This window comes from Rhea pennata, chromosome 24 (assembly GCF_028389875.1).
Source record: "Rhea pennata isolate bPtePen1 chromosome 24, bPtePen1.pri, whole genome shotgun sequence".
In the NCBI taxonomy this organism is placed as follows: domain Eukaryota; kingdom Metazoa; phylum Chordata; class Aves; order Rheiformes; family Rheidae; genus Rhea; species Rhea pennata.
Genome location: NC_084686.1, coordinates 5,128,211 through 5,148,836, shown reverse-complemented (window position 1 = coordinate 5,148,836; position 20,626 = coordinate 5,128,211). Strand labels below are relative to the sequence as shown.

General features: G+C 47.7%; 1 protein-coding gene across 1 annotated transcript; it reads right to left on the bottom strand.

Annotated features, from left to right (window-relative positions):
• Window positions 1–394: 394 nt before the first annotated feature.
• Window positions 395–17,396, bottom strand: B3GAT1 (beta-1,3-glucuronyltransferase 1). Its single transcript, XM_062594494.1, has 5 exons — window positions 17,210–17,396; window positions 13,989–14,497; window positions 10,490–10,786; window positions 3,996–4,113; window positions 395–2,772 (listed from the first exon to the last, which is right to left on the bottom strand). The coding sequence occupies exons 1-4, from the start codon at window positions 17,394–17,396 to the stop codon at window positions 4,027–4,029; spliced, it is 1,080 nt and encodes a 359-aa protein (XP_062450478.1). The 3' UTR covers window positions 395–2,772; window positions 3,996–4,026.
• Between the last annotated feature and the right edge of the window lie 3,230 nt (window positions 17,397–20,626).

Below are 20,626 nucleotides of genomic sequence, written 5' to 3'. Positions count from 1 at the left end.
CTTTGTAAATGACCAGGGGTCAGATTTTGGCTGTGGAAGATGTAAAGGAGAGTTGCAAATGGGAGAGAACTTTCATACTTTGCAGTTAAACCTGCTATGAAATTCTGGAGGGATGGGGGAGGGGGATTTTTTTTATTTTTTTTATTTTAAAAAAACTTTGTGCCTTGAAACAGAATCAAGTGATTTAGGAAAATATGACATTTTGCTTAACTCACCAGCTCCGCAGTCACTGAGGAGCTGCCATCTCTTTAGGGGGAGGATGCTGTGAATCTGTTCTGAATCTCTGACAAGTCGCTCAGCCCCTCTAGCTTTCTGTTCCAGTAACCAGAGGATTCAGGCTGTGAGAGAAACACCAAACAACATGCACTGGCTCTGATGATGGAGTTACAAGGGATTCTGGCTCTTAAAAACCATACTTAATTTTATTTAACAAACTTAAATACAGTTATTTAAAACTGAGAACAGACAGCGCAGCTGTAATACACTCCATCCTGGCCAGAGCTGGTCCTATTAAACCCACGTTTCTCTGCTCCCAAGGACCATGGTAGCCTCCATGCAAGCTGGGAGGGCCCAGGCTTCTGTGACCAATTATCTGAGGAGAGTGGAGCGTATATGCAGGGTCGTGTTTTGTACTTGATCCTCTGCATTTTTCTGAAAGTTATTTCCTTCCAAGGAGGGAAGGCTGCAACCCAGCAGGGACTAGAACTAACATTAGTGGAATTAAGCATGCAGCTAAGAGGACATAAGTTGGAAACTATTTGAGTAGCATGGAAACTTTGTATTCCTTTAAAAATGTCTCTTTCCACTCTAGAGTATGCAGACTGAACTGAAGTTGGGATGCCAGTACAATAATAGAATAAATCTGCTTGAATGCAGAGAGCTACTGCTTTAACACAAGATAACAATACCTGTTCTCATAGTGCAGCTGGTAACAAGTAGCATCAGATGCTTTCTATCCAAATAGCATTTCAGCCTCTGCATCTAACAGAACATTTTCATAAAGGCTACATAGCAAGGCTTCCATGACTGGGATCTAAAGAATGCAACATTTCCCCAATGATTTTCGTATACAGTGGGAGAAAATAACTTACAAAAAAATCATTAAAAAGATACTAGGAAATACATGATGTCATTAGTTTAAGGGGAGACTTCTGCACTGTGAAGCTAACAATTCTATAGTATTTTAATAATTGTATATGCTAAGGGGTAAAAATAACCACGTCCCTTTCCAGTATTACATTTTGCCTTAACTCAAAGATAAAATTGTGCTTCAGACCTTTTTGAAAGAATGGGAACAGTGTAGGTTGATCAAATGTTTGAAAACAGCTATGAAGGAGGAGGGAAGTTTTTTTTTTCCTTCCTTTTTTTTTTTTTTCTTTTTTTAAGGGATCGGAGGTGGGGAGAAGGGGTAAATTATACCTTAATTTCTTCCTCAGCAAGTTTGTCAATCTCAAATACTGACTCAACCAAGGTAGTAGCACCCAGGTTCCTCTTCTGCATTGCTCAGTCATGTGTCTTACTGAGGAGCAAAATACAGTTTCATCAGAGAAAACCCGTTCATCACTGCTCTCTCAGATCCTTGATGTTACAGAACAGGGAAGAGGCAACTAATGATCTACTTAGTTTTTCAACCTACCTCAAGCCAGGTGCTGAAGAAACAGAGCACTAAGCACAGGATCCCCTTTAAAAGGGTGCTGCTCTATCCATCAGGAGTTAATTCTCGAACCGCTCCAGCGTGGCTTTTCATGCCACTAGCTCTGTGGTAGTATGGCAGGGCCCTGAAAAAGGGGCTAGGGCTGAAGGACACATTCCAGTTCAATGTTAAATGCACTAAAATCAGCTTTTATCATTTAACCCCTGGCTATAGCAGTTAACTTTTTTTTTTTTTTTTTTTTTTAAAGCAGGGAAAATTGGCTTTACGTAGAGCACCTTTCAGAGAACCCCACACCTAATGCTCACAGGAAACAAATTTGGGCTAGAAAGAACCAAGATCCGAACCTGGATAAAATATGGCCACAGCAATCTCATCAAAACCCACCTCCACTTATTTTGGCATGAGTGAATAGAGAAACATGTTCTGTAACTGTAACTCAATCCAGCAACATAGAAATATGTCAAAATGCCCTCCAAGCCATGAACCTACTAAAGGGAAAGGAGAAGAGGTACAAAGAGAACAGAAATAATTATAGGTTTGTTCTAACCTGCCTTGCTTTTCACCCTTCCCCAAAACCTTCTTATCTTACGCAACATAATAAACACTGATTAAAGTAGGTTTAAAATTAAGGGCTAAGGTGCCATCTCAGAAGGCAGCTGTCCCCTCCATGAACAGAGAGCTGCTTAGGCTGTTGCACACATAGCCACAAGGTACGTGTGTCTCAGGAAAATCAGGGGCCAACACACGCCTGTGGGCATTCTCACCCTTGCTTTCACCAGCCCCCTCAGTCTAGACTACCATTCCAGCTGGGCCTCCTCCTCAATGCCTCATGCCCTTCGTGCACTTCTCCCAAACCAAGCATCTCGGGAGGCTGCTGGTCTTGTACTGAAGCTGCGTCAGTCCTATATTTTCTGTGCTTTTTCTCCAACTCCAGAGCGTCTGGTTCTGCTCAGAGTCCAGGAGGAAGGGCAGGGGATTCCGGGTAGTTTATGTATGCAGTGTTGCTTGTTTTCAGTACGATAAATCTCTTCGAAGTCAGGAGAAGTCCTGGCTACTGCACGTCTGGCATGCTGGATGCTGTGGAGAGGAGCCTTGCAGGCTGGGCATGAAGAAATCTTCTGCAACAGAGACAACAAGCACGCACATGACCCTTCTGCCTCCCTGTAGCTAGCTGCCACCCCTTGGAGCTATCCCAAAACCCATTTAAGAATGTGGTTCTGTGAGTACAGCTGCTAGGCAACTGGGTGTTTGTGAAAAGTAGTTGTGACAGCACTGAAGAGCAATGGCCTCTCTGCAAAGCCGCTATATATAGCGCAGATAATATGCAGTGCAGGCTTTCCTCTTCTGTCCTGCCAACAGGCCGCAAAGGCAGGCCACTGCAGCACACAGGGCTCCATCCAGTTAGCCTGAGGGAATGTGCTATAGGGAGCTCGTTACTGTTAAAAATACACCGCTGCTAAGCACATCTACCCTTTTCCCATATTCTTTGCTGCTCTTATGTCTCTGTATTTGAGAGGAAAAGAGAACAAGCAGCAATCTCCTCTCCCCTCCGGGCCTGATTCTACACTCTAGTTAAGTGAGTTGTGCATGTATATTTTCTCCATAATAATAAGAGCAACTTAGTTTAGATGCACCTGTAAGAGAATAGCTTATCCTTCACTGTGGCAAACCAACTGCAGAGTGCACTGTAGAGGTACAGCAGATGCACCAGAACACTCGGGTAATTAAAGGTGAGAAACCAGAACATGAGCAAATGAGCAGGAAGTCAGCCATCAGTGTGCATGTTCTTTCCTCCTTTCCATTGAAAAAGATACTACATGCTCACCTTACATAAATACATGATGCCTCGTGTGAGGTTTACTCCAAACCATCCCTTATTTGTCATTAGTTTTGTGTGCCTTTGATGTGGAAACTCTCCCCTCAGTGACAGCTTCTGCATAACTTTAAAATGCTTTAACTGATACTGCCTTAACTTTCCTCAGGCTTTTTCAGGTAAGTGAATCCATATCCTTCAACTTTGTACTTGAGCTGTATTAGAACAATTAATAAAACAACTTTGTTTAGACTATGTTTTTTAAATAATGCAGGTTTTGCTTAAAGTCTCACTTGCCAGGTTTATCCCACTGCCCATAACCTCTCACCAGATATTTCCCCTTTAGTATCTTACCTTAAAGATGAGGAAAGAAAGCCTCATTAGTGGTCTCAAGAGATTTTACAGTAAAAGAAGGGCTGATATGTGAAAATTGAAAAGCACATTTGAAAAGGCTCTTATCTTTCTCCTACCATTGGCTAGTATTTTTTTTATTCCTTCTCATTGCAGTTCAGAAGTCTGAGCTCATACCTGATGCTAGTCTCCGCTCAGCCATGCACAGTCAGATTTCCACATTGGGATCTGTAAATCCTTTCTTCCCCTCATTCACCAGCACAGGCTTTTCTGTCCTCGTATGCCAGACTAAAATCTAAAGAAACCAAGAGAAGTCATTAGCTGCATCTCTTCACTGCACTAACAAATATCCTTGCCCATTAAATCAATAGTGCAATTTAACCATCTACCCTGGAGCCTAATGGTGCATTCACAGCTGAAAGGAGGCTTGCATAAAACTTCATTTAGCCAGGCCTAGTGAAGTCCAAAATGCGCAGTGCACAGAAATTACCCATTTTACAGCTTACTGTCTTGGGACATTAACCTGCTCCTTCCATGTAGTTATCAACCATCTTCCTCAAAAGGCTCATCAACCTTTTCACTAATGTAAGGCTGTTCCCTCATCACTGAAGAATCAAATGCAAGTTTCCCTACAGACCAAGTTCTTTACTGTGTTTCTCAGTTATCGTGTTACTACATCCCTGTCCAGTGTGGAATTATTTGCTAGACTCAGAATGGAAAAGCAATTTCTTGCCATTTTAGGTGACAGTGTGACTCATGTGCGTTAGAAGGAAGAGACAGTTCTACTGAGTCCCAGCTGTTCTGATCACCATCGTTGCCATGAGTTGTGTGAAATATTAAAATCAATTCTTCAGAGTGTTTCTGAAAGTTCATTATTAAATTATTCTGCTCTCTGACCTTGCCATTATTTCTTTTACTTTTTATAATTCTTTCAAGACCCTAGAAAGGAGTTAAGAGTAACACTGATTTACTTTCCTATGAAAAGGCAAAACCAAACAGGTCTGTGTAAGGGGCTTTTTGTCTGTAAGCATCTGTTATGGCCTCCTCATCCAACAAAAAAAATACATGGTCAGGGATTCTTAATGCAGTCCGGGTGCTAGAAAAAATCCTGTAGCCAATTCTCTTCCCCAGTGGGAGCAGGTTAAGAGCTGTTTTCCTTTTTCACACAAACAGTCACCCCTGCTGACGGCCAAAGGCCACACTCTGCCAACCACGGGACTTGCACTTAAACAGCTCTTAACCTCTGAGGCATGTATGCCATAAACAGAAGACCAAAAATACAGATTAACAGTCTCGCTTTTAAATTGGATCCTACATTTAAATTATTAAATCCAAGTGCCAAAAAAGATAGTTCTATTAAACCAGAACTTAATGGGACTAATTTTAAGAGCTTGAGGCTTGACACAGCAGCTTCTACCATTTTTCATGCAATGCTCCTTAATACGGGAGAGAGATCACCATCCAGTACAGAAATACCCGCTTCTCCTCCCAGGCAATTGCTTGATTCCTTCCACATTCTGCGTGTTTGGTTCAAGTCTCAGGGAACCTTTGGCTTGTGCAAGGAGTACCGCTTGCATGAGAGTAAACAGTGCGGGAGTCCAAGCGCCTGACCTCTGCTGAGCAGTTTTCCTGTAGGTCCCGAGAGGGAGTCTCCTTAAAGAAATCTCTCAGATTGCAATCCACTTCCAAGCAGGTGCTGTCTTGCCATTCAGAATCCAGCAATCAAAACAGAGTGAAGAGATTAGAGGGATTCATCTCCATGGGAGACTTTTTCATGGTCTTCTAGCAGGAAATCATGAAGCAAACAGGCAAACTGGCGTGCAGTTGAGGGGGTCATAAGGTTGCAAGCACACAAGCCCTCCACTGAGGATACGAGTAACTGCTATTTGAAATGGAAACTGCATAACATGAAGAAAAAGAGACACCAAGCTGAAACAACAGACTTGCCTCCTCCCAGCTTGTGCTCCACTGGATTTCCAGAGGGTCTCTTGCCCCTGATAGAGGCGTTGTGTTCCCCAAAGCAAGCTCGCTGGCGTAACAAGTAACAACTGCTTCTCCCTGAAACCCCTGCTTTTCTCATGTGCCTGTGAGAATCATAGCCACGATCCCACTGCTATTACACGAGCCAGAGCTCAAACAAGTTGGTGTAATCACGCGTTTGAAGAATATTGAAGATTTGTGCTTTGTGGAAGTACTATAAGCAAAGCTTACATGGCCACAGGAAAATAGTGGTTACAATGGGCTAATCTGAGCTATCACAGCTGCAGTACAGGCTGAAGGTCTAACGTGGAGCAGCACAGGTAGAGCATGCTCCAAACCCCAAACACTTTGATGTTAATGACAGCTTTCAGCTATGATACAGGAGCTGGCACTGGCACAGCACTTCCACGACTAATCAGGATAAGACTAATCCAAAAGTATCCTCCAAGTTCTGCAGGTCCATCATAAAAATCGGTAGCTCAAACACTGGTGTCTTCAGTGGTGCATGCATGAAGCTAAACCACTGGAAAATCAAGAGTGCCAGGATGTGAACGCTCTCTGCAAACCGTTGCTCACAAACCTGAACGCGTGCAGCCGCCCAACCCCAGGAACCGTCCGGCCAAAAGGAGGACAGACCTGCTCCCCTTGCAGCCTGCCGCTCGCCCCTGAAAGGGAAAGTGGAGAGCTCGTGGAGCTGATTCTCCTGCCTGTCATACGTAGCACCACAGGATAAAAGCAGGAGGAAGTGAATTATTCCTTTTCAAGCTTTTTTGCCTTAAGCTGAAGCTTTCCCTCCCTCCTCCCATTTTGAGCCATTTGAGCTATTTTAAGCTTGGTGACATGACAAAGTTGCCAGGTCTGGTCTCCCTTCACCGCACCATTTCCCAGCTGCTGCGGGAGCCGAAGCCGCTGTCTCCTCCACACCCACAGGGGTTTATTCCCCTCCCGGAGCTGCTTCCAAGACCCACAGTGGCCTGGGGGCCGGTTTGCGGTTGGGGCACTCAGAGGACAGCTCTCTGAGCCCCTTGTTCTCTAGCCTGGGTCTCTCACAGCAACCAGCAGCGCTGACTGTGGCATGTAACCCTGCCCACCCTGCCTCTCTCGGAGCCTTTCAGAGGCAGCCTTTCCCTGTCCAGTGCAAGGCTTCCAGCCAATTCCCTTTCACAACATCCACCTAAACACTGAGTTGCAAACCCAGAGGTTTGATTTCAGGTCAGACTCAGCCAAGAGATGGCGAAGGAGGAGGAATGACTTCCTGCAGCCACTGTTTGAATCCTGCTGAATTGCTACCCAGGCGGCGCCGGTGCACAAAAGCCTGCCTCACCCAGAGCAGCAAACCTGCACCTAACTCTCTGGAAAAACGAGCACATCCATGAGCAGCTGCAGCAAGGCATGCCTCATTTACTATGGCCTTGTATTTTCTGGGCAGTCATCTTGTGCCAGCTCCAGCTGAGGCTTTTTGAGTGGCTGAGCCATTCATAGGTCTCACTCCTTTAAGGCTTCTCCGGTTGAGCATGCTGCAGTATTTCCTCAGGCAATTAATAGGAAATAGGCAGCAGGATTCAGCCCAATTACATTAACCTCAGGGAGCACAGAACTCCCCGGACCTCTACACTGTCAGATAGAATGTGTCAATGGATTCAAGAAAGGTTCCCCCCCACCACCTCGGGGGTGGGGGGCGTGTGTGTGGGGGGGAGGAATGCAGAAGCAGCAGAACATCGAAATCCAGAGCAGCTTGCAATGCTTTGTTTCCTTACAACAGCAACGTAATCCAAGCCTTCATTCCTGTTGGAGAGGGCTAACTCCATTTTCCTAGGCAATTAATACTGACTTCCTTCATTTTCCCCTTCATTTTGGGCAGATCTCAAATCAGGGAGGTTAAAAAGGATTTATGCCTCGGTCAAAATTAAAGCTTTTTGCAGGAGTATGCATTTGTGGCTGGAGTCAGATGAACATTACAAACTGAATACTAGCACCGTGTATAGGCAAGGCATATGTCTTGGCTTATCTCACATGCTTCTCTGGTCTCCCCTTAACCACTGTATCTGAGCACACATCATAATCTTTAATGTAAATCTCACTGCAAAGCAGAGGTACAGTTACTGAACAGAAGCAAATCCAGACAACTACTAGGAGCACACCAGCAGCATGAGAGGAATCTGTGCTTCGGTATCGGGGCAAAGGGCCCCGGGACCCCCGCCTGCTTCTGTCCTCCTCTGCTGCTTGCCTGGACCCTCCTCCCTCTCAGAAGGGTGAGCAAAGCAGCAGCTGGGAAATGGAGGCTGCTGGCAATAGCTAAAAGCAAAAAGGCAAAGTGCAAAGCTGCACTCAGAGCCTGCCATGAGCAGAGAGCATTCAGCTCACAACAAGGACCCTTGTGAAATCCTCACAGCCTAGCCAAAAAAAGAAATGCAGCCTGCTTCAAATCCTGGCCAGAAATTCCTGCTTCGTCTTCAGCTCTGACCTCCATCTCCTGCATGACAGCACTGACATGGCAGCTTGACAACACCGGTTTTCCTCTGGTCTAGTAACATCTTTTTCTTCCTCCCCTTCCTCATCTGGCCTACCATAACCAGCATCTCCCACCCACAGCCTTGTAGCACAAAGCCTCTTTCTGATAATTATTTTACAGCACAGACAATATACTAAATGAAGACCGCAAAACCAGCCATGGAGCATCTGTCCAGTGTTGAACATCCCTGCCCTTCTGCACATCCCCCTGAAAGCATCCTGCTCATCTTCCTTGTCCCGCTGGAAACACACTGATTTCCAGCCCGTGTTTTCTTGTTAGGAAGTAAGACAGGAAGAAGTGAGGGATGGAGGACCATATACCTAATTGCAAGGCAAGGCTAGAGCTCCTTAAAGGAAAAAGCTTTCAGCTCTAAACCAGATGAGGATCCTGAAAAGATAACCACAGTTACACTGCTAGACCTTGGGACGCGCACAAAGCAGTCCAGGAGAAGTGCTGCGGTGAAAGTGTTCCACTGTAATGAGGGCACAACCCAGCACCTTCCTTCTCCTCACTTCTCCTGAAGAGGAAGGTGCTGTCATCAGCTACAGGCTTCTCAACAAAAACCAGAGAATTCCAAATCACACGCAGCAGGTAAGCAAGCCATTTCAGCCTCTCCTGGGCTGGGCTTTTGAAAGCACGTTCGACACAGTAACCAGGAACACAGATCTAATTTTGATCCAATTTCTTTTCCTATCCCTGGGAGACCATCTTTATCGTTTATCCCAATACTGGGTATCTGTAACTACAGACATGTGGATATAAAAAAAAATGAACCACAGCAGATATCAGATAATAAACAAAGCCATTCCTCCCACTCAGCTACTCTTCGTTATTCCTGGATTGCTTGCTGGAGCACTGTGAGCTCCAAGATCCTTGTCTTTCCCTGCCTGCGGGCCATGGGGCAGTGCAGATGGAAAGCAGAGGCACAGATAATTATTCAAAATCCTTTCCTGTCCCCAAGAAGGATGGAGATCTAGGTCCAACACTGGGTCTGTCAGTGGTAACAGCTCTTTTGTAAAAAATAAATAAATAAATAAATAAATAAATAAAAATCCTCTTGGGATAGTTAAGCAATAAAAATTCCCTAAATCAGACTAGGTGTCCCCCTGTTACAAAGGGGTGAGTGCTACAGAGTCTGTGATCCCAGAGAGACGCCCTCCACTGACTCTGGTGCTCAGTGGACACAGACTGAAAGCTTTGAAACACCTCTGCTGCACACAGGCTGTGATTGATGCCTGTCACACTAACCAGCATTGTCTCATTGTATCTCGCATGATCCCCTGTCATTCCAGATAGATATCCATCTGTTGTCTCTCATCTTAGACTAGGAAGCCTTTAGGGCAAGAACTAACAATGTGCTCTGCGTTTCTATATTTTTTAGCACATGGGGGTCCTGCTCCATGACCTGGTGGCTCCTAGGCAATGTGTTAACACAAGTAATTTACAGTCATTTGACAGTAGTAAAAGAGCCCTGAAAGGAAGCTATACGGCAGCCTCCTAGAGCTCAGAGCAATACCCTCGGTATCAAAACACATCTGTGTTATTTCTAGCACATAAAGATTTAGGTTGTTGTGCACAACTGTGGTGATTCTCTACATATACCAGGAGGGAGGAGGCAACAAACTTTGCAAGAAGGCAGTGTCTCTGCAAATGCTCCTTCCCTGCAGCCAGAAAACAGAGTGGTCTGGCACAGCTGGCTCACAGTTCAGGCAAAGTCCAGAGGGCCAAATCTGATACGATGCCAGCTTATCACAGGAGTACCAGTAGTCAAAACCCTCTCCAGAATTCATTTGAAACAAATGACCTACATTTCACCTATGGAATTCACTGCTCTAGGGGATTAGCAGGGCCACAGATAAGCCAATCATGAAAATAATAAGGATATTACCTAGAGGTAATATAACAAGGAGGGAAATTTGCAGGGAGGAGAAGCCGCTATATTTCAAGGCCTATGGCAGCCTCTAGCAGCGTGCTACCAAAAAAACCAAAGAAACAAAAACAAAGACAATTGCCCACCTCACATCACACAATTAAATACGTAAGTGCCCGTTCCTGGCTCCTTTGCGTACCGGGAGCACTCTCCTGAAACGCAGAGCACAAGTGACCGAACATTGGTCTGAGAGGTGCTTTTGTCCCACCATCGCATCCTTACATTCCACGTCCGAGGAGGCGACCATACCTTGGTGCAATTGGCAGCTTTCGGCTCAAGGTCATTCAAGGTCACTAGTTCCCGCAGCAGGCTGCTCTCTTGGTAGCCTCCCTTCACTCCTCGCAGTTTGAAGTAAGCCTGAGATCGCTGGAGAATCAGTCTGAGGTTCACAGCAAACCCTGCCATGTCTATAGCAAAGGGGCGATGGGGGTCGAACACAGTTTTCCAGCCATAGACCTTCCCTGCAGCGTTCACTTTGGGTGACTCATAGCGCAAGCCACCGACGAAGGCTACTGGCCACACTGCCACCTTCCTGGTGCTGCGCATCTGGAGGCAAGGAAAGAGAAGGGTATGGTGGGTGCACACAGAAGGATCAGTTACATGCAATTTCTAACCCACGAAACAGCACAACTTCAGCTCGCTCTCTGGCCTGAATGAGAGGAATGCCCCCAAACTTCAGCACACCACCAAACTGCATCAGTGCTAAAGCTAAGAATGGGTTATGTTCCCAGACAGCCTCTGCGACTTGTACCAAGCCACAGAGCTCGTGCACATTACTCACCTGTACCAGGAGGCACATCCTTGGGTTGGAGAACAGTAGCAAAGCCTTTGGGAAAGTGGCAGCAAACAACTGCAATACTAGTGGATGACCACAGAAGCAAAGCACGAGTTTAGTACCAAGAACAAAGCTACCAATAATAAACATAACTGAGATTTAAGAGTAGCTTTTAGTCCACAGGCCTTCAGAGCTGTGAGGCATCAGTTCTCCACCTGAACAGCCGAGTAAGCAGGACACAGAGAAGGGAAGCACTGTTTCTGAGGCCACTCGGCAAACTAAGGATGGCAAATCTAGGAATAACGGCATTTTCTCTGAAAGCTAAGGAGGCTGAGCTGTAATCTTGATCTGTGAACCACCATAAAGCTAAAAGTGTTTCTGGAGTGAAGCACCACAACTGTAGCCCACAACCTCAGGGACAGCTGGGAAGCACAGCTCCTCTGGAAGCCCCCTGCACACAGGACAGTGCTTTGGAGCTGCTCCTGCTACGCAGACCAACAAGGTTAGATGCCTCTATTGCCTGGAGAGTCAACAGAAAAAGGTAGGAACCTCCGGGGCATGCTTCAGATGCCTGCAGTTGCCAACAGAGATGATTTAAATGCCAGTCTGTCTGCACACCCCCCGTGCCCTGTCCCGTTCTGCTGGCAGGCTCAGCCTCCCTTTCTGCACTTAGCCCAGGCTCTTAGATCAGGGATCTCCCAGAGCTAATCTCATCACTGCTAATTACAGCAAACGAGACCAGAAGAGCTCTGGCACTTGCCCTTCTGCATTAAGCACATGCTAACGGCAGCCCCTGTCCACAGGGAACAATAGTGCGTGTCTTCTGCATTTCACAGCACATTTCATTGGCTCCATGCGACACAGCAGAGAGAGGAGAAGCCTCGACAAGCAAAGCACACAGGTGACGGAAGGAACCCTCCCTGCTTCATTAACGCACAGTGTCTGTCTGAGGATGCTCCCAGAGCCAGCCTCAAAGGAGAGTGTGGAAGCCAGACATTCAGTCTGTATTTGCTTTCAGCTTTAGTGTGTATATTCCAGTGGCTACCCAAGCTCAAGGGAAAGCCATCAGGGAAAGGAAAGGGGACATGTACAGAAGGAATAAACAGGAGATCCCTGCTACGAAAACCAAGGAGACCAAGGCAACAAGTCATCTCTGAGCTGCAAGTCAGGTGAGGTACAGTGTCATGGCACTATAAGACTGTCATGTGTCTGCAGACAGGGAAAGGCACAGGAGTTCATTTAGCGATCCCACAGGAGTCAAAACAGCAAAGGAAGAAAAGCACATGGGTACCTGCCTCTGCTCAAATATCCAAAGGACTTGAAAAATCCTGCAACAAAGGAAGTGTTACACTCAGTTTTAAAGAGGAGGATGTAACAGAGCTGAAGTGACAAAGGACAGTCCTGAGGAGGAAGCAACAAGTCAGAATCCTAGATATCCAAGCTCAGTTCTCAGCTCTGCCAGAAACCCCTACATTACCTCGAGCAAGTGCCTCAGGCCTACATCCTGCTACAAAGAACACTGAAAGCAGCCAGCTCACCACCATAAAAACTGTAATAAGGATGGAGACTGGGCATCTTGAGAAACAGCAACACATCCTCAGAGTGCACACATTTCTGCTCTGCAAGGAGCAAGCGCTGGAGATGCACAGCCCACATCTTTCTGCCCCCCTCAGTAAATCCACCTACCCCAAACCCCAACAGGATTGTCAGGACATGCTGAAATTCAGTCTGCTATCAAGGTTCCTGGAGATGCAAACTTCCAGGCTGAAATAGCAGCTCCATTTCTTACTTGTAACAGCCCGAGAGATTATCCATCCTCGTATGCTGCAAGAGGAAGAGCTCTGGATGGGAGCACTGCACACACCTCCTGGCAGAGAGACAGTCCTCAAAGGTAGTGCATGAAGGGCTCCGCTCTCCTGGGTGGACAGGCAAGCGTTGACAAACACACACTTCTCAGGTGTGCGCAGCAGCCCAGAGACAACCGCACAGAGCGTCTCTGAATAAGATATCCCACAAGCACTACGACTGTGCTGTCATCATCCAGGCATAACTCCAAAAGGGCACTTCTACCTCAGCTGGGGATCTGTGCAAAGCGGGTGCCAGGCTCTTGACAGCTACAGAATTTAACCAGTGAACACTCTGGGAGGAAAGCAAACAAACGCAAAGGGCAAGCAAGGAGGAGAAACCCCAGGGACTTCTCAGACAAGAACAAACACGGATTAGCAGACAGCCAAGTGCAGTATGCCATGGTGGGGGTGGGGGCAGAAAAGAAGGGTGGATAACATCAGATCAGGGACCAGCCTGAAATTCCCTCTGAGGCGGTGAGTGTAGGGAAGCATGGCCAGGATTTCTTTTGCTGGACGTGCCCTTCTGCGCTGGCACACAGGACGGAAGGCGATGTCCCAACCATAACAAGGTTCCCCACAAGGGAAGGCAACTCCTCCCTCATCTCCTTACATGAAGGACTACCTACACATTGCTTTTGCTAGGATCCTACCAGCCAGATCCTGTCTTGAGATAACTTCCCCACATGAACATAAGCTTCTCTTTTGGGGAGAGAGAGATTTGGCTTGGGTTTCTGATACTGAGGGGAAGGTTTCATTCCTCCACTCTTCGAGAAAGTAACACAGCAACAGGGGATGTGTCAGCAATGGCAACCAGACCCTTTCAAATGCCAGAGGTGACTGAAGGACTGGAGCCTGGATGTGCACCAGGATGCCTCCTGACCGCACACCACAGAATAAACTGGGATCCCCATTACTTTGCACATGCTGCCTTTGACACAGGGAAAGGCAGTGCTGTAGTCAAGCCCTGGAGAAAACTTCAGGACGGTTGTGGGGAGATTGCAGCACAGACAGGACTGTCCCAGAGCTCAGGAGGGGATGCACAGAGCGCTCCCTCAGCCCAGCACACAGCATCTCCTCCACACCACACGCTAATCCAATGTCTGAGGATCCCCCAGCAGGGTCTTACCTCCTCAAAGAGCTCCAGGCTGTAGGTGTTATCATCATCAGCAAAATAAACAATCCCAGGCTGACTGTTGTTTTTGTTAAAGGTCTCTCTCAGCCATCTCAGAGCAAGGTTCCTCTGCATGGTCCCACGAGGGATGCGGGGATCTCTCATGTCTCCCCGCAGCTTGTAGTTGCGGGGTGTCTCCACATTGAGGTGCGTGTAGTTGAGCCCCGTGTCCCGCAGCAGCCGGGTGATGAGAGGTGTGCGCCGCTGTGAGTCCTCCACCAGGATCCAGTGCAGGTTTGGCACATGCAGGAGGGTGTTGGCCAAGCGCGTCAGCTCTGCCTTCTGGACGGGCCGGCTGTAGGTGGGCGTAATAACGTGGATGGTGGGAAGGGTGTCTGACCACGGGGGCGGGCGGGTATAAACGTACTCTGTCCTCACCACCTCCACAATGTCCCGGTCCGACAAGCAGTACTCCTTGGAGTCCAAGCCTGCAGCGAGATCACGCCGGGAGTCACCACCATCATCTGAGCAAGGGTATGAGAGAGAAGAAAACGCAGCATGGACTCAGTCCTCCAACACCCCCAATTTGAGCTAGCAGGCTGTTTGCTAATTGCAGAAGGTCACCCTCACAGTTTGAGAGGAAAGGAAACAGGTTTGGATGGAGGCTTGAATAAATAAGTACACACACAGATAAAGAAACTGGGGACAAACATCCACGAGAAAAGAAGTTCCTGCTGTTAGAAAACCAGCACCAATCAAGGCCTGAGAGCCCAGGACAATGCTGCAGCTGCATGTTCAGAATGAGCAGCTTCAACAAGAACCCAGAAGAGAGACTTGTACAGTAAATGTATCTAGAAAGCAAAAATAGCAACATGGATTCAGGATCGTCCACTCCTAAGGACGGCTTCAGTGCTTTGGGCACCATACTCAGCAGAGGAAGAACTCACAGCTCTGCGCTGAGGCACTGGAGCACCTGGATTGGCAAGTGGTGGAATAACTGGTGGAAAATACCAAATTGGTGAAGATCCCTCAGCAACGTGGATTGTCCAAGACACTGCAGTACCCCACTGTCCTCCTGATGGGCCCGGGATAGGGCAGGGAGAAGGAGTGAAAGACTCACCCTTTAAACCCAGAATCACAGCATAGAAATTGAAGTCTAATTGAAGGCTTTTTTTCCTACAGAGACTTTCACCTGCCTATGGCTAATCTCTCCTCAAAAAGGCCCTACCAATTTCTGAACATAACATCCTGTTCAACAGTGCAGATATGAACAGTGTTACACTGGCAAATAGTGTATGGGATACATTGATCCAAACACATAAAACCCTTGCAAAAAGAATTTAGATTTTGCAAAATCAGCTACTATGAGGAGCTTCTAAGGAGGAAAAAAAAAAAAAAAAAAAAAAAAAAAAAAAGCAGCAGACAGACATTAGCTCTGACCAGCAAGGTATTTCCTATGTCTTTTTCACAGTGTGTTATTCTTCCAGCAGCATGAACACTAATATCAGCACCTGATCTGAATGAAGGCTTCAGACTCCATAGCATGGAAGGAAGGAAAGTGGGGAGCAAGTTGTCCTGCAAACATTGGGATTGGGCTCTACAGAAGATAAAGCATTTCTGCATCACAGAGCACAGCTCTCTGGAATCAAATCAAAGATAAAACTGTGAAATGCATTGGACACAGACACAAATGTAATTAGCCAGGATGGTGCTTGACCGGGACGTCTGAGATTGTTTGCAATCCCCTGCAGGTCAGACTCTCAGCTGTAAATCCTGGCACGTGTAACCACTGCCACCATGCTCACTAGATGCACATCTCTTTTTCAGCATCTGCTATTGAAGAATCTCAGAAATGCATTACAGGTACAAAACCATTTATCCAGAGAGCTCTCAGGTTGGTCTATATTACCACTCATTTTTTACTGAGGGCTCACAGAGGCGCAGGCTGAGGAAGCATTTTATCAAGGACATCAGCAAGTTCAAGACTGAGCCAGGCAAGAGCAGTCTCTGTGCTGTAACTTCAAAGTCCAGAGTCATTCACAAAAACAGCTCCTATTTTTCAGGGCATTGAGTCACACCCTTGACCTTTCTGTCAGCATATTCTTAGTCTTTCAAGCCCTATTCTGGAAACTGGTGGATCCTTTTCCTCTGAAACACTGTACAGCTTCCAGTGGGGATCACAGTCACCTTTCCCTTAAGAGCTGCCCAAAGCTTTGTAGGTGACTGTCAGACAAGAGACCTCCAGAGGGAAAGGTAAAACTGCTCAGGACAGACTCTGAGCTTCTAACAATGTAAAACATACTGTTCAGTGAAAGGAGAAGCAACAGTGGAGGATGTGTGTGAATATTAAAAGGAAAAGGGGAGAGCATCTCCCAGAAAAAGAGCCCAGAGAGAGGAAGTAAACTAGCCTTCCTCTGAACAGACAAGCCTCCTCAGGCTGAACCACTTGCTGTGGTGCCCAGCAGAAGGGCAGAACCAAGAACAAGGACTGTGGCAGGTAGCATGGCTTCTTCCTGACCCCGAGCACTTTCACAGCCCTTGGATATTGCTGCTATGCCTAGGACTTGATAAAAACTAGGGCTCTTCTGGCCAGAGAGGATCCTCTAGCACTTCCTGCATTCATCTGCTGTGGGCCAGAGTTCTATTTAATACTTTGTGCAACACATATGCTGAGCTAACTCTCTCAAAGCAATTTTAACTCCAAACCATCAAGTACGATGCTGGTGCTTACTACATGCCTTCCCCTTCAAGCCCAAGAGAACCAGTTTGCTGCTTTCCTGTAGATACCTGAAAAATGCTTTTTGCCTTGTGTCTCACAGAGGGGCTGTCTCAAGCAGCAGCTTTGCTTCCTCTGTTCTCTTTACTGCAGCCTTCTGACTAGACTAACTTCTTCGCAGCACATTGCAAAAGCCAGTAGAAAGGGATTTCACTTATGGATCATCAGGGAACAAAGAAAGGCATCTTCCTTCAATAGTCTCTCCCACTGATTTGGGATTTAGGCCCTGAAGAGCTCTCCAAGTAGAGTGACCACATCTCATGGCTTGGAGGCTGACATCTTCAAGGAACTCCTACTCTGCTGTAGGGCTGTTTCTACAGCAGAAGCAGGGAGTCTTCTGCATGAGCATGGGCTGGGAGCTGAGATGAGCATGGCTGCCATGGAGAAATGAAATGAGAGAGGAGATGAGGACGAGGGAGGGATGCACAGATTTGGCATGGGCTGGTTTGGTTTCTCTCACCCTTGTGCACTGCAAGTAGTGGAGCAATGGTGCTCTGGTGCCAGACGGTGATTAGTAGTGTCCAGGGCAGAACTATCAGCACGATAGCCAGGATGTCCCGTCTCTTCGGCATCTCCAAGACTGACTGGGCCCACAGCTCCTCATTACCTGACAGTGAAAACCCCAGAGACAGAACAGCAGAGCACATGGAGAAAAGAAATAAATGGGCAAGAAGGAACAAGGACAGAGAGAGAGAACGCGAGAGAGGGAGAGAGCAGTGAAGGTGACATGACTCATAGGTCTTACCAGTGCTTACAACCCACCCATTGCAGAAGCAGGTTTGGAGTGGCCTCAGCTGTTGTGATCACGAGCAGAAGGGCACTTTTACAGGACGCTGCTGAAGCTGCCAGCGGGAGCCTCAGGGATCCATTTGGTAGGATGCCTGCAACACAAAGCAAAGGTGAATAAGCAGAGAAAAGTACTAGTGAGTTGCTCCATAGAGCTCCTCAGAAAGGACAAGCCAAACAGCAGCAGTGAGCCACAGAAGCGCCTCCCCACCTCCCAGGAGAGAGGCCTCCTTTTTGTCCAGGGCCTTGCTTTCCCTTTCATCCACTTGCCAAGCAAGGCCCTTGCTTCAGCCAAGCAAAAGCTGCTCAGTGTCCCAACGTCTGCGTGGCAGAATAGGACCCTTCATCCTCAAAGCATCCACAAGCCAGGCAGGCCTCACAATGCCACTTGCTATGCCCAAGCCCCTAAGAAGAAATGCAGACCATAATGACTACATTACTCGTCCGACGCTCAGCAAGCGCTCAGTGCTCCCTCTGACCCCTAGGCCCTCTCCTTCCTGTACACAAAGCAACCAGAGAAGAGACTGTTCCTGTGCTCTTGGGGATTTGGCTCCAATGAAGTTAGTGCCCCTGTGTTTTGCCCTCCATCGTAACTCCCCAGCTCTGACCATCCTGACAGCATCTTTGATGCAGCAAATTTCAGCTCTGGCTTCCACGGCCTGTTCGGATTCATTTCTTCTATCTCAGATGAGTTGCAACTGGAGTATATTAAACTGCCACAATGGCTTAGTTTGATTCAATACAAGCACATACAAGATTTATACAGACTGTATTTTATCCAAGTATCTTGGCAAGGAGTGTACATCACTGAGCAGGGACATGCACAGTGGACAGTTTGCAAACATAGGTAGCAGTTTAGTACCACCGTTCCCACGTGGGGAAACGCATTGGCCTGCTGCTTAAAGCACTGCATTGCAGACCCAGGAGAACTCAGGGAATACGGCAAGGAGGCCTGCTGTGGGGCATCAAGAAAAGCACTGATCTCCCACGGAGCACTGCCTCTAGCTGGCTATTCATTCGCTCTCTCTACAGCATTCTGGAAAAGATTGTTTCCCCCCGCTTCAATCAGAGGGGAGTTCGTCAAGCCTGGGCCTTAGATATGCTGTGTACAGTGGCTGCATTGCAAATGCTTCCCCTGAGACCCTCGAAGCTTGTTTTTTCTTGGTTGTGCAGGGCAGCCATGGAGACATCCAGGTTCAAATCCCTGATTAGGCCAATGCAATGATTAGGCTAGTGAATGTGAAGACAGAAAGTCTCCCGGAAGCATTCAGAGGAAACAACAAAATCAACCACCAAACATATTCGCTTCTACTGAGAACCAGATTTCCTTTTCTCCATTAAGGGGAGCCAGCAGGAAAAAGCTTTCCACAGCCCAAGAACATGTTCTGTGTGGCCAGACAACCTGCACGCTTTCAAGAAAGTCCCTACTGGCAACGTGGATTTGACTTTTTTTTTTTTTTAAAAAAAAAAAAGAAGAAGAAGAACTAGAGAGCGCAGCTTCATCCAGACAAAATGAATGACAAAGGAAGAGCAGGAATTGTTCCGTCCCAGTCCAGCTCTTAGGCCAGAGAGATCCTGCTGTCCTAGCACTCCCACAGCACACAGTCCCCGCAGGAAAAAGCATCTGGCCTCATCCTTGCTGTTCCTGCAGTTGCTGTCAGTGCCGGAGCAGAGGGCGCAAGCACTGGCATCCTCTCCAAACCCCCTTATAAAGGCAGAACACGCACTTTGAGCACCCCTGTAGGGCAGAACTGCAGGGAGCAGCTCCGAAAGGACCGAACGCTTTGCCTAGTAAAGCATCTTTGCTGCAAATGCACCAACTAATGGATGATGCTACTGGAAAGGGGGTGGGAGGAATTGACAGGCTAGAAGAGCTGCTCGCAGTCAATTCGCAGCAGCTGCTGGGCAGCCACGGTGGGCTGGCATGCATTCAGTGCCCTGTTTGTCAAGGGCAGCTTCCTCCAAATGCAGTGCTCTTACCTTAAGGGTGCCCTTTCCCTGTCTCCTGCCAATCCAGACTCAAATCGCCAGCATCCTCCCAGCAGACAGGCTGGGCTTCATTTGATGGAGAACTGGCACCTTGGGATGGGACGCTACACTGATTTCTATCCCATCAACACAAGGGAAAATGAGCAGGCTCCAATCATTTGTTCATTGGTCTCTTCAGCATCGATTCCTTTTCATTTGCTACAGAGCATTTAGCAGCTCCCCAGTCAGTCATCTGTCACTTTGGTGCTCCAGCTCCAATACCAACACAGCCCGCTCACGCCCCAGCGGAGAGGGCAGTTGGCTCTGCTTTGCAGCCCTGCTCAGGCAGGCAGCAGAGCGCTCCCAGGGCCTGCGCTCTGTGCCATGGGAACGCTTCCTCCCCTCATCATCCTGGGGCTGCCCGAAATGCCGAGTTCCCTTACACCATCGGCAATTCTGGGCTGTGGATATGAACCGAATACCCTGTGCGCAGTGGCCGTAATTAATGTTCCCTTCCTTATACAGCATGCTCCACATGCCCACAGGGACACAACTCCAACACGGATCTGAATCGCAGATGGTGATGGTCAGCTGGGGGTGCACGTGGAGCCCAGACTGCAGCACAACCCGCAGTGCCGCTGCTGACCCCCACTTTGGCACGCTGAGCCGCCCGTCGGCTTCCACAGCGCGCCGCGCACTCCGCTCTGCAGCACGGACATTGCACACTGTTAGTTCATGAAGCAATTCGATTTTATTGATGACCCTGAGAAGCCTGCCTGAAGGACACCAAAAGAACTCTCTTGGGGCTGCTGTGAGCACTGTGAAATCTGGATCCAAATGAAGTGTTTCAAGGCCGTCCCAACACACCCCAATGCAACTGAGGGCATCAGTGGCACGCGACACCGGTTTCCTGCCCAACAAAGCCATGCTGCTGTCTCAACATGGCTTGTTAATGCTGCAGAAGATAAAATCCATTTTCTGGCATGGACATCGGCAGCTAGGAAATACATGGCCATTTAAGATTTTACATTGCCGGCGACAGAATTCCCAGCTCCGCAGCCCAAAACAGAAGGCTCGCCCCTTGCTGAACAGCGCTCTTTGTTGCTGTCTACAGCAGAAGTAA